Source organism: Ranitomeya imitator, chromosome 5, assembly GCF_032444005.1.
Source record: "Ranitomeya imitator isolate aRanImi1 chromosome 5, aRanImi1.pri, whole genome shotgun sequence".
In the NCBI taxonomy this organism is placed as follows: domain Eukaryota; kingdom Metazoa; phylum Chordata; class Amphibia; order Anura; family Dendrobatidae; genus Ranitomeya; species Ranitomeya imitator.
Window position 1 is genome coordinate 11,562,132 of NC_091286.1, and position 18,819 is coordinate 11,580,950.

Genomic DNA, 18,819 nt, shown 5'->3' on the forward strand with positions numbered 1-18,819 from the left:
GAGAATGTGCTGTCCTGTTATACCCAAAGGGGGGCTGCCTGCATATGTGGACCACCATTCTCTGCTCCGGTCACACCTAGAGCTGCGCTCACACCATGGACGTTATCCTTACTGCACTCGTCATTGGTTCAGGTCATATGCTGCAGCGCATCTTGGTTTAAGAAAAAGCTGAATTATAAATGCAGCTCTAGATATGTGGCTGGAGTATTACATGTGTGAACGCAGCTCTGAGGCTTTGCAGCTTATTAATTGTAAGCCTGATACAGGGTATGAGTGGAGCATGAGATTATAGATGCAGCTCTGGATGTGACCGGAGGATACAAATGCTGTCTGAGACTGACACTGAAGAGATGAAAGGAGAAAAAAAAATTGTGACTGCAGCTCTGGCTGTGGCCGGAGCATTAGAGCATGTCTGCCGCTCTGGCTGTGGCCGGAGCATTAGCGCATATCTGCAGCTCTGGATGTGGCCGGAGCATTAGAGCATGTCTGCAGCCCTGGCTGTGGCCGGAGCATTAGCGCATATCTGCAGCTCTGGATGTGGCCGGAGCATTAGAGCAGCTCGTGTCCTAGGTCTGTGTGGCGCTTTACACCGTGATGACGCTCAGCCTCCTAGCAGCAACGCGTACTCAGCATCCCGCGGTAGTTCAGGTCCATGTCGCGGCTCTCCGATCGCACTTTTATGGCGTCCAGGATGGAGTCGGGGGTGAGCAGCGCAGACGGCCGGACCACGTTCAGCAGCTCCGTGAGGCTCATAAGTGGAAGGCGCACGGCGGCCATGATCTCCGAGTGATTCTCCTTCGTGTTGTGTCTACACCAGCGCATCAGAGACTGGAAAACGTCCTTCTCCGGCGCAGCGAACGAGTCTCTCCGCACAATATCCAGGAGCGCGGCCTGTGAACAGAGTGGGCAGAGTTACTACAGGGGGCACACAAGGGGCTCACACCATACCACCCCTGTGAACAGAGTGGGCAGAGTTACTACAGGGGGCACACAAGGGGCTCACATCATACCACCCCCGTGTACAGAGCGGGCAGAGTGACTACAGGGGGCACACAAGGGGCTCACATCATACCATCCCTGTGAACAGAGTGGGCAGAGTGACTACAGGGGGCACACAAGGGGCTCACACCATACCACCCCTGTGTACAGAGCGGGCAGAGTGACTACAGGGGGCACACAAGGGGCTCACATCATACCACCCCTGTGTACAGAGCGGGTAGAGTGACTACAGGGGGCACACAAGGGGCTCACATCATACCACCCCTGTGTACAGAGCGGGCAGAGTGACTACAGGGGGCACACAAGGGGCTAACATCATACCACCCCTGTGTACAGAGCGGGCAGAGTGACTACAGGGGGCACACAAGGGGCTCACATCATACCACCCCTGTGTACAGAGCGGGCAGAGTGACTACAGGGGGCACACAAGGGGCTCACATCAAACCACCCCTGTGTACAGAGTGGGCAGAGTGACTACAGGTGGCACACAAGGGGCTAACATCATACCACCCCTGTGTACAGAGCGGGCAGAGTGACTACAGGGGGCACACAAGGGGCTCACATCATACCACCCCTGTGTACAGAGCGGGCAGAGTGACTACAGGGGGCACACAAGGGGCTCACATCATACCACCCCTGTGTACAGAGCGGGCAGAGTGACTACAGGGGGCACACAAGGGGCTAACATCATACCACCCCTGTGTACAAAGCGGGCAGAGTGACTACAGGGGGCACACAAGGGGCTCACATCATACCATCCCTGTGTACAGAGCGGGTAGAGTGACTACAGGGGGCACACAAGGAGCTCACACCATACCACCCCTGTGTACAGAGCGGGCAGAGTGACTACAGGGGGCACACAAGGGGCTCACATCATACCACCCCTGTGTACAGAGCGGGCAGAGTGACTACAGGGGGCACACAAGGGGCTCACATCATACCACCCCTGTGTACAGAGCGGGCAGAGTGACTACAGGGGGCACACAAGGGGCTCACATCAAACCACCCCTGTGTACAGAGCGGGCAGAGTGACTACAGGTGGCACACAAGGGGCTAACATCATACCACCCCTGTGTACAGAGCGGGCAGAGTGACTACAGGGGGCACACAAGGGGCTCACATCAAACCACCCCTGTGTACAGAGCGGGCAGAGTGACTACAGGGGGCACACAAGGGGCTCACATCATACCACCCCTGTGTACAGAGCGGGCAGAGTGACTACAGGGGGCACACAAGGGGCTAACATCATACCACCCCTGTGTACAAAGCGGGCAGAGTGACTACAGGGGGCACACAAGGGGCTCACATCATACCACCCCTGTGTACAGAGCGGACAGAGTGACTACAGGGGCACACAAGGGGCTCACATCATACCATCCCTGTGTACAGAGCGGGTAGAGTGACTACAGGGGGCACACAAGGGGCTCACATCATACCACCCCTGTGTACAGAGTGGGCAGAGTGACTACAGGGGGCACACAAGGGGCTCACATCATACCACCCCTGTGTACAGAGCGGGTAGAGTGACTACAGGGGGCACACAAGGGGCTCACATCATACCACCCCTGTGTACAGAGCGGACAGAGTGACTACAGGGGGCACACAAGGGGCTCACATCATACCATCCCTGTGAACAGAGTGGGCAGAGTGACTACAGGGGGCACACAAGGGGCTCACATCATACCACACCTGTGTACAGAGCGGGCAGAGTGACTACAGGGGGCACACAAGGGGCTAACATCATACCACCCCTGTGTACAGAGCGGGCAGAGTGACTACAGGGGGCACACAAGGGGCTCTCATCATACCACCCCTGTGTACAGAGCGGACAGAGTGACTACAGGGGGCACACAAGGGGCTCACATCATACCACCCCTGTGTACAGAGCGGGCAGTGACTACAGGGGGCACACAAGGGGCTCACATCATACCACCCCTGTGTACAGAGCGGGCAGTGACTACAGGGGGCACACAAGGGGCTCACATCATACCACCCCTGTGTACAGAGTGGGCAGAGTGACTACAGGGGGCACACAAGGGGCTCACATCATACCACCCCTGTGTACAGAGTGGGCAGAGTGACTACAGGGGGCACACAAGGGGCTCACATCATACCACCCCTGTGTACAGAGCGGGCAGAGTGACTACAGGGGGCACACAAGGAACTCACATCATACCACCCCTGTGTACAGAGCGGGCAGAGTGACTACAGGGGGCACACAAGGGGCTCACATCATACCATCCCTGTGAACAGAGTGGGCAGAGTGACTACAGGGGGCACACAAGGGGCTCACACCATACCACCCCTGTGTACAGAGCGGGCAGAGTGACTACAGGGGGCACACAAGGGGCTCACATCATACCACCCCTGTGTACAGAGCGGGTAGAGTGACTACAGGGGGCACACAAGGGGCTCACACCATACCACCCCTGTGTACAGAGCGGGCAGAGTGACTACAGGGGGCACACAAGGGGCTCACATCAAACCACCCCTGTGTACAGAGCGGGCAGAGTGACTACAGGGGGCACACAAGGGGCTCACATCATACCACCCCTGTGTACAGAGCGGGCAGAGTGACTACAGGGGGCACACAAGGGGCTCACACCATACCACCCCTGTGTACAGAGCGGGCAGAGTGACTACAGGGGGCACACAAGGGGCTCACATCAAACCACCCCTGTGTACAGAGCGGGCAGAGTGACTACAGGGGGCACACAAGGGGCTCACATCATACCACCCCTGTGTACAGAGCGGGCAGAGTGACTACAGGGGGCACACAAGGGGCTCACATCATACCACACCTGTGTACAGAGCGGGCAGAGTCATTACAGGGGGCACACAAGGGGCTCACATCATACCACCCCTGTGTACAGAGCGGGCAGAGTGACTACAGGGGCACACAAGGGGCTCACATCATACCACCCCTGTGTACAGAGCGGGTAGAGTGACTACAGGGGGCACACAAGGGGCTCACATCATACCACCCCTGTGTACAGAGCGGGCAGAGTGACTACAGGGGGCACACAAGGAACTCACATCATACCACCCCTGTGTATAGAGCGGGCAGACTGACTACAGGGGGCACACAAGGGGCTCACATCATACCACCCCTGTGTACAGAGCGGGCAGAGTGACTACAGGGGGCACACAAGGGGCTCACATCAAACCACCCCTGTGTACAGAGCGGGCAGAGTGACTACAGGGGGCACACAAGGGGCTCACATCATACCACCCCTGTGTGCAGAGCGGGCAGAGTGACTACAGGGGGAACGCAAGGGGCTCACATCATACCACCCCTGTGTACAGAGCGGACAGAGTGACTACAGGGGGCACACAAGGGGCTCACATCATACCACCCCTGTGTACAGAGCGGGCAGAGTGACTACAGGGGGCACACAAGGGGCTCACATCATACCACCCCTGTGTACAGAGCGGGCAGAGTGACTACAGGGGGCACACATCATACCACCCCTGTGTACAGAGCGGACAAAGTGACTACAGGGGGCACACAAGGGGCTCACATCATACCACCCCTGTGTACAGAGCGGGCAGAGTGACTACAGGGGGCACACAAGGGGCTCACATCATACCCCACCTGTGTACAGAGCGGACAGAGTGACTACAGGGGGCACACAAGGGGCTCACATCATACCACCCCTGTGTACAGAGCGGGCAGAGTGACTACAGGGGGCACACAAGGGGCTCACATCATACCACCCCTGTGTACAGAGCGGGCAGAGTGACTACAGGGGGCACACAAGGGGCTCACATCATACCACCCCTGTGTACAGAGCGGGCAGAGTCATTACAGGGGGCACACAAGGGGCTCACATCATACCACCCCTGTGTACAGAGCGGGCAGAGTCACTACAGGGGGCACACAAGGGGCTCACATCATACCACCCCTGTGTACAGAGCGGGCAGAGTCACTACAGGGGGCACACAAGGGGAGCCCCGACAGTCAGGTGGACGCCCTGCATACAATCTAGACTCAGCACCTTGGACAGGGTCAGGAAGCCGTCACTGGCGAGGACGTCCTGCGCGTTCCGGTCCATGAACACACAGCAGGTGGAGCAGAGCTTGGACAGCGAGTAGAGGCTGGCCACGTCGTAGATCATGCACACGTTCTGGATCTTCAGGATGGTGCACAGGTACTCGGACGTGGAGTCCTCCAGCTCCGGGAAGCCATACTTGTGCGCCAGGCTCAGCAAGTCCAGCAGCACCTCCTCCCGCTCGTCCCGCAGGCTGGCCCGGCCCGTGTACATGTACTTCATCAGCATGGAGAAGGCCTCGGGGCCGGTGTCCTGCAGGGTGATCTCCGCCTCCGGGCGAGACTCCCTCATCCCTCCGTATAACAGCGCCCTGCGTAGAGCGACATACAGGGAGACACATGAGTATATGGACAGCGGGCGGCCCCCGAATATATACACCCCCCACACTGCGCCCTCATCCCTCCGTATAACAGCGCCCTGCGTAGAGCGACACACAGGGAGACACATGAGTATATGGACAGCGGGCGGCCCCCGAATATATACACCCCCCACACTGCGCCCTCATCCCTCCGTATAACAGCGCCCTGCGTAGAGCGACATACAGGGAGACACATGAGTATATGGACAGCGGGCGGCCCCCGAATATATACACCCCCACACTGCGCCCTCATCCCTCCGTATAACAGCGCCCTGCGTAGTGTGGCATACAGGGAGACACATGAGTATATGGACAGAGGGCGGCCCCGAATATATACACCCCCCACACTCCGCCCTCATCCCTCCGTATAACAGCGCCCTGCGTAGTGCGGCATACAGGGAGACACATGAGTACATGGACAGCGAGCGGCCCCCGAATATATACACCCCACAATACACCGCCCTACACCCCGCCCTCATCCCTCCGTATAACAGCGCCCTGTGTGGAGCGACATACAGGGAGACACATGAGTATATGGACAGCGGGCGGCCCCCAAATATATACACCCCCCACACTCCGCCATCATCCCTCCGTATAACAGCGCCCTGCGTAGAGCGACATACAGGGAGACACATGAGTATATGGACAGCGGGCGGCCCCCAAATATATACACCCCACAATACACCGCCCTCATCCCTCCGTATAACAGCGCACTGCGTAGAGCGACATACAGGGAGACACATGAGTATATGGACAGCGAGCGGCCCCCAAATATATACACCCCCCACACTCCGCCATCATCCCTCCGTATAACAGCGCCCTGCGTAGAGCGACATACAGGGAGACACATGAGTATATGGACAGCGAGTGGCCCCCAAATATATACACCCCGCAATACACCGCCCTCATCCCTCCGTATAACAGCGCCCTGTGTGGAGCGACATACAGGGAGACACATGAGTATATGGACAGCGGGCGGCCCCCAAATATATACACCCCCCACACTCCGCCATCATCCCTCCGTATAACAGCGCCCTGCGTAGAGCGACATACAGGGAGACACATGAGTATATGGACAGCGGGCGGCCCCCAAATATATACACCCCACAATACACCGCCCTCATCCCTCCGTATAACAGCGCACTGCGTAGAGCGACATACAGGGAGACACATGAGTATATGGACAGCGAGCGGCCCCCAAATATATACACCCCCCACACTCCGCCATCATCCCTCCGTATAACAGCGCCCTGCGTAGAGCGACATACAGGGAGACACATGAGTATATGGACAGCGAGTGGCCCCCAAATATATACACCCCGCAATACACCGCCCTCATCCCTCCGTATAACAGCGCCCTGCGTAGAGCGACATACAGGGAGACACATGAGTATATGGACAGCGGGCGGCCCCCGAATATATACACCCCCCACACTGCGCCCTCATCCCTCCGTATAACAGCGCCCTGCGTAGAGCGACATACAGGGAGATACATGAGTATATGGACAGCGAGCGGCCCCCAAATATATACACCCCCCACACTCCGCCATCATCCCTCCGTATAACAGCGCCCTGCGTAGAGCGACATACAGGGAGACACATGAGTATATGGACAGCGAGTGGCCCCCAAATATATACACCCCGCAATACACCCCCCACACTCCGCCCTCATCCCTCCGTATAACAGCGCCCTGTGTAGAGTGACATACAGGGAGACACATGAGTATATGGACAGCGAGCGGCCCCCAAATATATACACCCCCCACACTCCGCCCTCATCCCTCCATATAACAGCGCCCTGCGTAGAGCGACATACAGGGAGACACATGAGTATATGGACAGCGGGCGGCCCCCGAATATATACACCCCACAATACACCGCCCTCATCCCTCCGTATAACAGCGCCCTGTGTAGAGCGACATACAGGGAGACACATGAGTATATGGACAGCGAGCGGCCCCCAAATATATACACCCCGCAATACACCGCCCTCACCCCTCCATATAACAGCGCCCTGTGTAGAGCGACATACAGGGAGACACATGAGTATATGGACAGCGGGCGGCCCCCGAATATATACACCCCCCACACTCCGCCCTCATCCCTCCGTATAACAGCGCCCTGCGTAGAGCGGCATACAGGGAGACACATGAGTATATGGACAGCGAGCGGCCCCCAAATATATACACCCCGCAATACACCGCCCTACACCCCGCCCTCATCCCTCCGTATAACAGCGCCCTGCGTAGAGCGACATACAGGGAGACACATGAGTATATGGACAGCGAGCGGCCCCCAAATATATACACCCCCCACACTGCGCCCTCATCCCTCCATATAACAGCGCCCTGCGTAGAGCGACATACAGGGAGACACATGAGTATATGGACAGTGGGCGGCCCCCAAATATATACACCCCCCACACTGCGCCCTCATCCCTCCATATAACAGCGCCCTGCGTAGAGCGACATACAGGGAGACACATGAGTATATGGACAGTGGGCGGCCCCCAAATATATACACCCCCCACACTGCGCCCTCATCCTTCCGTATAACAGCGCCCTGCGTAGAGCGACATACAGGGAGATACATGAGTATATGGACAGCGAGCGGCCCCCAAATATATACACCCCCCACACTGCGCCCTCATCCCTCCGTATAACAGCGCCCTGCGTAGAGCGACATACAGGGAGATACATGAGTATATGGACAGCGAGCGGCCCCCAAATATATACACCCCCCACACTCCGCCATCATCCCTCCGTATAACAGCGCCCTGCGTAGAGCGACATACAGGGAGACACATGAGTATATGGACAGCGAGTGGCCCCCAAATATATACACCCCGCAATACACCCCCCACACTCCGCCCTCATCCCTCCGTATAACAGCGCCCTGTGTAGAGTGACATACAGGGAGACACATGAGTATATGGACAGCGAGCGGCCCCCAAATATATACACCCCCCACACTCCGCCCTCATCCCTCCATATAACAGCGCCCTGCGTAGAGCGACATACAGGGAGACACATGAGTATATGGACAGCGGGCGGCCCCCGAATATATACACCCCACAATACACCGCCCTCATCCCTCCGTATAACAGCGCCCTGTGTAGAGCGACATACAGGGAGACACATGAGTATATGGACAGCGAGCGGCCCCCAAATATATACACCCCGCAATACACCGCCCTCACCCCTCCATATAACAGCGCCCTGTGTAGAGCGACATACAGGGAGACACATGAGTATATGGACAGCGGGCGGCCCCCGAATATATACACCCCCCACACTCCGCCCTCATCCCTCCGTATAACAGCGCCCTGCGTAGAGCGGCATACAGGGAGACACATGAGTATATGGACAGCGAGCGGCCCCCAAATATATACACCCCGCAATACACCGCCCTACACCCCGCCCTCATCCCTCCGTATAACAGCGCCCTGCGTAGAGCGACATACAGGGAGACACATGAGTATATGGACAGCGAGCGGCCCCCAAATATATACACCCCCCACACTGCGCCCTCATCCCTCCATATAACAGCGCCCTGCGTAGAGCGACATACAGGGAGACACATGAGTATATGGACAGTGGGCGGCCCCCAAATATATACACCCCCCACACTGCGCCCTCATCCCTCCATATAACAGCGCCCTGCGTAGAGCGACATACAGGGAGACACATGAGTATATGGACAGTGGGCGGCCCCCAAATATATACACCCCCCACACTGCGCCCTCATCCTTCCGTATAACAGCGCCCTGCGTAGAGCGACATACAGGGAGACACATGAGTATATGGACAGCGGGCGGCCCCCGAATATATACACCCCGCAATACACCGCCCTACACCCCTCCATATAACAGCGCCCTGCGTAGAGCGACATACAGGGAGACACATGAGTATATGGACAGCGAGCGGCCCCCAAATATATACACCCCCCACACTGCGCCCTCATCCCTCCATATAACAGCGCCCTGTGTAGAGCGACATACAGGGAGACACATGAGTATATGGACAGCGGGCGGCCCCCGAATATATACACCCCCCACACTGCGCCCTCATCCCTCCATATAACAGCGCCCTGTGTAGAGCGACATACAGGGAGACACATGAGTATATGGACAGCGGGCGGCCCCCGAATATATACACCCCGCAATACACCCCCCACACTCCGCCCTCATCCCTCCGTATAACAGCGCCCTGTGTAGAGCGACATACAGGGAGACACATGAGTATATGGACAGCGAGCGGCCCCCAAATATATACACCCCCCACACTCCGCCCTCATCCCTCCGTATAACAGCGCCCTGCGTAGAGTGACATACAGGGAGACACATGAGTATATGGACAGCGAGCGGCCCCCAAATATATACACCCCCCACACTCCGCCCTCATCCCTCCATATAACAGCGCCCTGCGTAGAGCGACACACAGGGAGACACATGAGTATATGGACAGCGAGCGGCCCCCAAATATATACACCCCGCAATACACCGCCATACACCCCTCCATATAACAGCGCCCTGTGTAGAGCGACATACAGGGAGACACATGAGTATATGGACAGCGGGCGGCCCCCGAATATATACACCCCCCACACTCATCTCTCCGTATAACAGCGCCCTGCGTAGAGCGACATACAGGGAGACACATGAGTACATGGACAGCGGGCGGCCCCCGAATATATACACCCCCCACACTCCGCCCTCATCCCTCCGTATAACAGCGCCCTGCGTAGAGCGACATACAGGGAGACACATGAGTATATGGACAGCGGGCGGCCCCCAAATATATACACCCCCCACATTGCGCCCTCATCCCTCCGTATAACAGCGCCCTGCGTAGAGCGACATACAGGGAGACACATGAGTATATGGACAGCGAGCGGCCCCCGAATATATACACCCCCCACACTCATCCCTCCGTATAACAGCGCCCTGCGTAGAGCGACATACAGGGAGACACATGAGTATATGGACAGCGGGCGGCCCCCGAATATATACACCCCCCACACTGCGCCCTCATCCCTCCATATAACAGCGCCCTGCGTAGAGCGACATACAGGGAGACACATGAGTACATGGACAGCGGGCGGCCCCCAAATATATACACCCCGCATACACCCTACACGCACCGCCCTACACCCCGTGCCGTCACATATACTTTGTTTCCACTATTGTTCTCTTCTTGCCGTCAATGAATAAGAACTCACAAGAATTAACACAAGCACCGTCCTTGTCCTGTCAGCACAGCTGAGGATTTGGTACAATGTTTCAGTAGAAAAATAAAAATCCTGACTGATGAGGTAAGATTCCAGCCACTGACAACAAGCAGAGATCCTGCACGATGGAGACGGCGCGTCATACCTGAAGTACTGGCAGCGGGCGGCGAGGATGACTCTGTGCGCAGGAAACCGCATCTTGTCCACCACGAAGGTGACGTCGCTGTACTCCTCGCCGCTGATCAGGGCGCCCACGTGCTCCGAGAGGATGTGCACATGGTCGATCTCTCCGACCGCCGTGTACGGACGCAGGGGGTGACTGTTACTCATCCTGGAGCCCAACTGCAGCCCTGGAAGAAAGGACGGACGGGTGAGGAGGGAAGACAGGGACACGAGGGCGAGACTGGCGACATGAGGGCGAGACGGGCGACACGAGGGCGAAGCCTGCACCAGGGGCGAAAGGGGGAGACGGGCGACACAAGGGCGAAGCCTGCACCAGGGGCGAGAGGGGGAGACGGGCGACACGAGGACGAAGCCTGCACCAGGGGCGAAAGGGGGAGACGGGCGACACGAGGGCGAAGCCTGCACCAGGGGCGAAAGGGGGAGACGGGCGACACGAGGGCGAAGCCTGCACCAGGGGCGAGAGGGGAGACGGGCGACACGAGGACGAAGCCTGCACCAGGGGCGAGAGGGGGAGACGGGCGACACAAGGACGAAGCCTGCACCAGGGACGAGAGGGGGAGACGGGCGACACGAGGACGAAGCCTGCACCAGGGGCGAGAGGGGGAGACGGGCGACACGAGGACGAAGCCTGCACCAGGGGCGAGAGGGGGAGACGGCGACACGAGGGCGAAGCCTGCACCAGGGGCGAGAGGGGGAGACGGGCGACACGAGGGCGAAGCCTGCACCAGGGGCGAAAGGGGGAGACGGGCAACACAAGGACGAAGCCTGCACCAGGGGCGAAAGGGGGAGACGGGCGACACGAGGGCGAAGCCTGCACCAGGGGCGAAAGGGGGAGACGGGCGACACGAGGGCGAAGCCTGCACCAGGGGCGAGAGGGGGAGACGGGCGACACGAGGACGAAGTCTGCACCAGGGGCGAGAGGGGGAGACGGGCGACACGAGGACGAAGCCTGCACCAGGGACGAGAGGGGGAGACGGGCGACACGAGGACGAAGCCTGCACCAGGGGCGAGAGGGGGAGACGGGCGACACGAGGACGAAGCCTGCACCAGGGGCGAGAGGGGGAGACGGCGACACGAGGGCGAAGCCTGCACCAGGGGCGAGAGGGGGAGACGGGCGACACGAGGGCGAAGCCTGCACCAGGGGCGAGAGGGGGAGACGGCGACACGAGGGCGAAGCCTGCACCAGGGGCGAGAGGGGGAGACGGCGACACGAGGACGAAGCCTGCACCAGGGACGAGAGGGGGAGACGGGCGTCACGAGGACGAAGCCTGCACCAGGGATGAGAGGGGGAGACGGGCGTCAAGCGGACGAAGCCTGCACCAGGGGCGAGAGGGGGAGATGGGCGACACGAGGACGAAGCCTGCACCAGGGACGAGAGGGGGAGATGGGCGACACGAGGACGAAGCCTGCACCAGGGACGAGAGGGGGAGATGGGCGACACGAGGACGAAGCCTGCACCAGGGGCGAGAGGGGAGACGGGCGATACGAGGGCGAAGCCTGCACCAGGGGCGAGAGGGGGAGATGGGCGACACGAGGACGAAGCCTGCACCAGGGGGGGAGACGGGCGACACGAGGACGAAGCCTGCACCAGGAACGAGAGGGGGAGACGGCGTCACGCGGACGAAGCCTGCACCAGGGACGAGAGGGGGAGATGGGCGACACGAGGACGAAGCCTGCACCAGGGACGAGAGGGGGAGATGGGCGACACGAGGACGAAGCCTGCACCAGGGGCGAGAGGGGGAGACGGGCGACACGAGGGTGAAGCCTGCACCAGGGACGAGAGGGGGAGACGGGCGACAGAGGACGAAGCCTGCACCAGGGGCGAGAGGGGGAGACGGGCGACACGAGGACGAAGCCTGCACCAGGGGCGAGAGGGGGAGACGGGCGACACGAGGACGAAGCCTGCACCAGGGGCGAGAGGGGGAGACGGGCGACACGAGGACGAAGCCTGCACCAGGGACGAGAGGGGGAGACGGCGACACGAGGGCGAAGCCTGCACCAGGGGGGGAGACGGGCGACACGAGGACGAAGCCTGCACCAGGGGCGAGAGGGGGAGACGGGTGACACGAGGACGAAGCCTGCACCAGGGACGAGAGGGGGAGACGGGCGACACGAGGACGAAGCCTGCACCAGGGGGGGAGACGGGCGACACGAGGGCGAAGCCTGCACCAGGGGCGAGAGGGGGAGACGGGTGACACGAGGACGAAGCCTGCACCAGGGACGAGAGGGGGAGACGGGCGACACGAGGACGAAGCCTGCACCAGGGACGAGAGGGGGAGACGGCGACACGAGGACGAAGCCTGCACCAGGGGCGAGAGGGGGAGACGGGCGTCACGAGGACGAAGCCTGCACCAGGGGCGAGAGGGGGAGACGGGCGACACGAGGACGAAGCCTGCACCAGGGGCGAGAGGGGGAGACTGCGACACGAGGGCGAAACCTGCACCAGGGACGAGAGGGGGAGACGGCGACACGAGGACGAAGCCTGCACCAGGGGCGAGAGGGGGAGACGGGCGACACGAGGACGAAGCCTGCACCAGGGGCGAGAGGGGGAGACGGGCGACACGAGGACGAAGCCTGCACCAGGGGCGAGAGGGGGAGACTGCGACACGAGGGCGAAACCTGCACCAGGGACGAGAGGGGGAGACGGCGACACGAGGACGAAGCCTGCACCAGGGGCGAGAGGGGGAGACGGGCGACACGAGGACGAAGCCTGCACCAGGGGCGAGAGGGGGAGACTGCGACACGAGGACGAAGCCTGCACCAGGGGCGAGAGGGGGAGACTGCGACACGAGGACGAAGCCTGCACCAGGGACGAGAGGGGGAGACGGCGACACGAGGACGAAGCCTGCACCAGGGGCGAGAGGGGAGACGGGCGACACGAGGACGAAGCCTGCACCAGGGGCGAGAGGGGGAGACGGCGACACGAGGACGAAGCCTGCACCAGGGGCGAGAGGGGAGACGGGCGACACGAGGACGAAGCCTGCACCAGGGACGAGAGGGGGAGACGGCGACACGAGGGCAAAGCCTGCACCAGGGACGAGAGGGGGAGACGGCGACACGAGGGCGAAGCCTGCACCAGGGGCGAGAGGGGGAGACAGCGACACGAGGGCGAAACCTGCACCAGGGGCGAGAGGGGGAGACGGGTGACACGAGGGCGAAGCCTGCACCAGGGGCGAGAGGGGAGACGGGCGACACGAGGACGAAGCCTGCACCAGGGACGAGAGGGGGAGACGGCGACACGAGGGCAAAGCCTGCACCAGGGACGAGAGGGGGAGACGGCGACACGAGGGCGAAGCCTGCACCAGGGGCGAGAGGGGAGACGGGCGACACGAGGGCAAAGCCTGCACCAGGGGCGAGAGGGGAGACGGGCGACACGAGGACGAAGCCTGCACCAGGGGCGAGAGGGGAGACGGGCGACACGAGGACGAAGCCTGCACCAGGGGCGAGAGGGGGAGACGGGCGACACGAGGGCGAAGCCTGCACCAGGGGGGGAGACGGGCGACACGAGGGCAAAGCCTGCACCAGGGGGGGAGACGGGCGACACGAGGGCAAAGCCTGCACCAGGGGGGGAGACGGGCGACACGAGGGCAAAGCCTGCACCAGGGGCGAGAAGGGGAGACGGGCGACACGAGGGCGATATACAACACACGGAGAATGGGGGGGGGGGGGGAGAGGATACATAACGCACGGGGGGAGGAGGATACATAACGCACGGGGGGAGGAGGATACATAACGCACGGGGGGAGGATATATAACGCACGGGGGGAGGAGGATATATAACGCACGGGGGGAGGAGGATATATAACGCACGGGGGGAGGAGGATATATAACGCACGGGGGGAGGAGGATATATAATGCACGGGGGGGGGGGAGGATATTTAACGCACGGCGGGAGGATATTTAACGCACGGCGGGAGGATATTTAACGCACGGGGGGGGAGAAGGATATATAACGCACGGGGGGGAGGAGGACATATAACGCACGGGGGGGAGGAGGACATATAACGCACGGGGGGAGGATATATAACGCACGGGGGGAGGAGGATATATAACGCACGGGGGGAGGAGGGTATATAACGCACGGGGGGAGGAGGATATATAACGCACGGGGGGAGGAGGATATATAACGCACGGGGGGAGGATATATAACGCACGGGGGGAGGAGGATATATAACGCACGGGGGGAGGAGGATATATAACGCACGGGGGGAGGAGGATATATAACGCACGGGGGGAGGAGGATATATAACGCACGGGGGGAGGAGGATATATAACGCACGGGGGGAGGAGGATATATAACGCACGGGGGGAGGAGGATATATAACGCACGGGGGGAGGAGGATATATAACGCACGGGGGGAGGAGGATATATAACGCACGGGGGGAGGAGGATATATAACGCACGGGGGGAGGAGGATATATAACGCACGGGGGGAGGAGGATATATAACGCACGGGGGGAGGAGAGGAGGAGGATATATAACGCACGGGGGGAGGAGGATATATAACGCACGGGGGGAGGACGATACATAACGCACGGGGGGAGGAGGATACATAACGCACGGGGGGAGGAGGATACATAACGCACGCGGGGAGGAGGATACATAACGCACGGGTGGAGGATACATAACGCAAGGAGGGAGGAGGATACAGAACGCACGGGGGGAGGAGGATATATAACGCACGGGGGGAGGAGGATACAGAATGCACAGGGGGAGGAGGATACAGAACGCACGGGGGGAGGATACAGAACGCACGGGGGGAGGAGGATACAGAACGCAAGGAGGGAGGAGGATACAGAAAGCACGGGGGGAGGAGGATATATAACGCACGGGGGAGGTTATATAACGCACGGGGGGAGGAGGATATATAACGCACGCGGGGAGGAGGATACATAACGCACGCGGGGAGGAGGATACATAACGCACGGGGGGAGGAGGATACAGAACGCAAGGAGGGAGGAGGATACAGAACGCACGGGGGGAGGAGGATATATAACGCACGGGGGGTGGAGGATATATAACGCACGGGGGGAGGAGGATATATAACGCACGGGGGGGAGGAGGATATATAACGCACGGGGGGAGGAGGATATATAACGCACGGGGGGAGGAGGATATATAACGCACGGGGGGGGAGAAGGATATATAACGCACGGGGGAGAAGGATATATAACGCACGGGGGGAGGAGGATATATAACGCACGGGGGGAAGAGGATATGTAACGCACGGGGGGAAGAGGATATATAACGCACGGGGGGAGGAGGATATATAACGCACGGGGGGAGGATATATAACGCACGGGGGGAGGAGGATATATAACGCACGGGGGGAGGAGGATATATAACGCACGGTGGGAGGAGGATATATAACGCACGGGGGGAGGAGGATATATAACGCACGGGGGGAGGAGGATACATAACGCACGGGGGGAGGAGGAGGATATATAACGCACGGTGGGAGGAGGATTCATAACGCACGGGGGGAGGAGGATATATAACGCACGGGGGAGGAGGATATATAACGCACGGGGGAGGAGGATATATAACGCACGGGGGGAAGAGGATATATAACGCACGGGGGGAGGAGGATACATAACGCACGGGGGGAGGAGGATATATAACGCACGGGGGGAGGAGGATATATAACGCACGGGGGGAGGATACATAACGCACGGGGGGAGGAGGATATATAACGCACGGGGGAGGAGGAGGATATATAACGCACGGGGGGAAGAGGATATATAACGCACGGGGGGAAGAGGATATATAACGCACGGGGGGAGGAGGATATATAACGCACGGGGGGAGGAGGATATATAACGCACGGGGGGAGGAGGATACATAACGCACGGGGGGAGGAGGATATATAACGCACGGGGGGAGGAGGATATATAACGCACGGGGGGAGGAGGATATATAACGCACGGGGGGAGGAGGATATATAACGCACGGGGGGAGGATACATAACGCACGGGGGGAGGATACATAACGCACGGGGGGGAGGAGGATACATAACGCACGGGGGGGAGGAGGATACATAACGCACGGGGGAGGAGGATATATAACGCACGGTGGAGGAGGAGGATACATAACGCACGGGGGGAGGAGGATACATAACGCACGGGGGGAGGAGGATATTTAACGCACGGAGGGAATATAACGCACAGTCCATCCTTCCGTATGATACGCCTGCTATACACGGACCCTTGCACACATACGCGGCGGCAGGCAGTATTACGCCGGTTGCTCCCGTGTGGGGGATGTGACTCGGGGGCCGCACATGACAGATATACTGAGGTGTCACTCACCGGCCGCGGCGCACTGACAGCTCCTTCCTGCGCCTCAGACGGCCCCGCCCACCGAACGTCTGCATGCGCCGTGACGTCAGACGTTCCTGTGCGGTCGGCCATGTTTACTCCTGGCACGTCCTGCCCTCACACCATCAGCAGACAGACATCGTACCTTTCCTGCCACAGCCGCACTGGTCGCCGGGCGTATACCGCCCGTACTGTACAGTGGACTTCAAGAAAATGGCGCCCTAGCTCAACACGTGATCAGTAGAGAGATCATGTGACCTAAACAATCACGTCATGTGATCACAGAGAACTAGGCAGGAAGTTTAACCCCTTAAAGGGTCTGTCCAGTACTCAACTAGTGTGGACACCGCTAGACCGGCGGTGAATAGAAGCGTCATTGTAACAGTGGGAAACGTGAGGCCTGAGCAGCGATGCTGGGCCCGTCTCTCCGGCACTTCTGGTTAGTGATACATGGCGGGCGATAGAATTTGTGTTTAGTTTTAAAAATATCTAAAATTTGTCTAAAATTTTTGCAAATGTGCAATTGTTGAATTTGTATTTATTTTGAGTATAGATCTGGTGGAACACGTCAGCCCCGTCTCCATGGCGACAGACGTCTTCTAGTGACTTCTTGGTTCTTAAATTGTTTTTCAATGACGTTCACATTATCGGCGTTTTTTTTGGCCCTGGTCACTTTTGAAGGGACTTTGAGGGGCCGAGATGTCAGAAAATAAGACCCCACTGTGACATCTGCACCCCTCAGTGCACCGACTCCCACATTCAACACGTTTAACCCTTTAGTTTCACAGGAATTATCGTCGCCTGTAAATGAAAAATTTTTTTTTTGTTGCTGAGGCGGCACAATTTTCATTTTCAGAAGGGTAAGAGGAGAGAATGGACGCTCCGCTGTGTGAGGTCTCCTGCATGCACGATACCCCGCGTCCAGAGACTCGGGTGGGCCATCGGCTCAGGGATGGGCGACTCGGAGCATTAAGAGATTGCAGACGCCATGTCACAGTGGTCGAGCCCCTGAGGTGCCCGAACAGCAGAAGCCCCCACCAGTGGAAACTACAGGGTGGGCCGTGTATATGGATACACCTAAATGTAATGGGAATGGTTGGTGACCCAGATCGGCCCGCTGAATTTGCAGAATGGGCAAAACAAAAATTGGAACCGGACCCTCAGTTTACACAGAACACTATGACCAGTGATGAGGCAAACGTTTTTGGGTGGGCCATTTCTATGGATACATCTAAATAAGATGGGAATGGTGACAGTGCTCTTGTGTAGGGCGTCTTGCATTGAAATCTGCTGCAATGACCCGGGTACTGCGTTCCCCAGACATCAACACAATTTCTACCCGCTCCTCACGTGTTCACCTCTGCAACATGTCAATGGCTGTAAGCAAAGAGAAACTTGTAAATATCTCATGAAAGAATAAAGTTAACACCGACCACACCATTGTTTTTCTTGTGAAATTCTCAATAAGTTTGATGTGTCACATGACCCTCTTCCCATTGGAAAAAAAGTTGGATCCAAAGTGGCCGACTACAAAATGAAGTCACCCCCCATCTTGAAAAGTTTTCCCCGTCCCATTTACTAATGTGCCACAAACAGGAAGTTGATATCACCAACCATTCCCAATTTATTTTCGTGTATCCATATACATGGCCCACCCTGTATATACGCGGACACAATCCA

At 58.8% G+C, this 18,819-nt stretch overlaps 2 protein-coding genes across 3 annotated transcripts in view; one reads left to right on the top strand and one right to left on the bottom strand.

The window, feature by feature from the left end:
* The window catches only part of BTBD9 (BTB domain containing 9), a 170,261-nt gene extending 152,989 nt beyond the window's left edge, over nucleotides 1-17,272 (bottom strand). For both annotated transcript variants that reach the window (XM_069768302.1, XM_069768300.1), the window contains exons 1-4: nucleotides 17,131-17,272; nucleotides 10,784-10,988; nucleotides 4,998-5,361; nucleotides 627-891 (exon numbers count right to left, since the gene is read on the bottom strand). In XM_069768302.1, coding sequence (XP_069624403.1) covers nucleotides 627-891; nucleotides 4,998-5,361; nucleotides 10,784-10,968 — 814 coding nt within the window. In that variant the 5' untranslated portion in view covers nucleotides 10,969-10,988; nucleotides 17,131-17,272. The remainder of the gene's footprint in view (nucleotides 1-626; nucleotides 892-4,997; nucleotides 5,362-10,783; nucleotides 10,989-17,130) is intronic.
* LOC138637629 (fibril-forming collagen alpha chain-like) lies at nucleotides 11,050-14,504 on the top strand. The gene is made up of 2 exons (XM_069726467.1): nucleotides 11,050-12,881; nucleotides 13,040-14,504. Exons 1-2 carry the CDS (start codon nucleotides 11,050-11,052, stop codon nucleotides 14,502-14,504), a joined length of 3,297 nt encoding a protein of 1,098 aa, XP_069582568.1.
* Nucleotides 17,273-18,819: the final 1,547 nt, after the last annotated feature.

What these genes read in the sequence shown, in the direction of transcription:
- LOC138637629 (XM_069726467.1), top strand. Translation starts at nt 11,050, where the DNA reads ATGAGGGCGAGACGGGCGACACGAGGGCGAAGCCTGCACCAGGGGCGA. An exon ending in GGGGCGAGAGGGGGAGACGG is followed by an intron (nt 12,882 to 13,039) that starts GTGACACGAGGA and finishes AGCCTGCACCAG; the next exon opens with GGACGAGAGGGGGAGACGGG.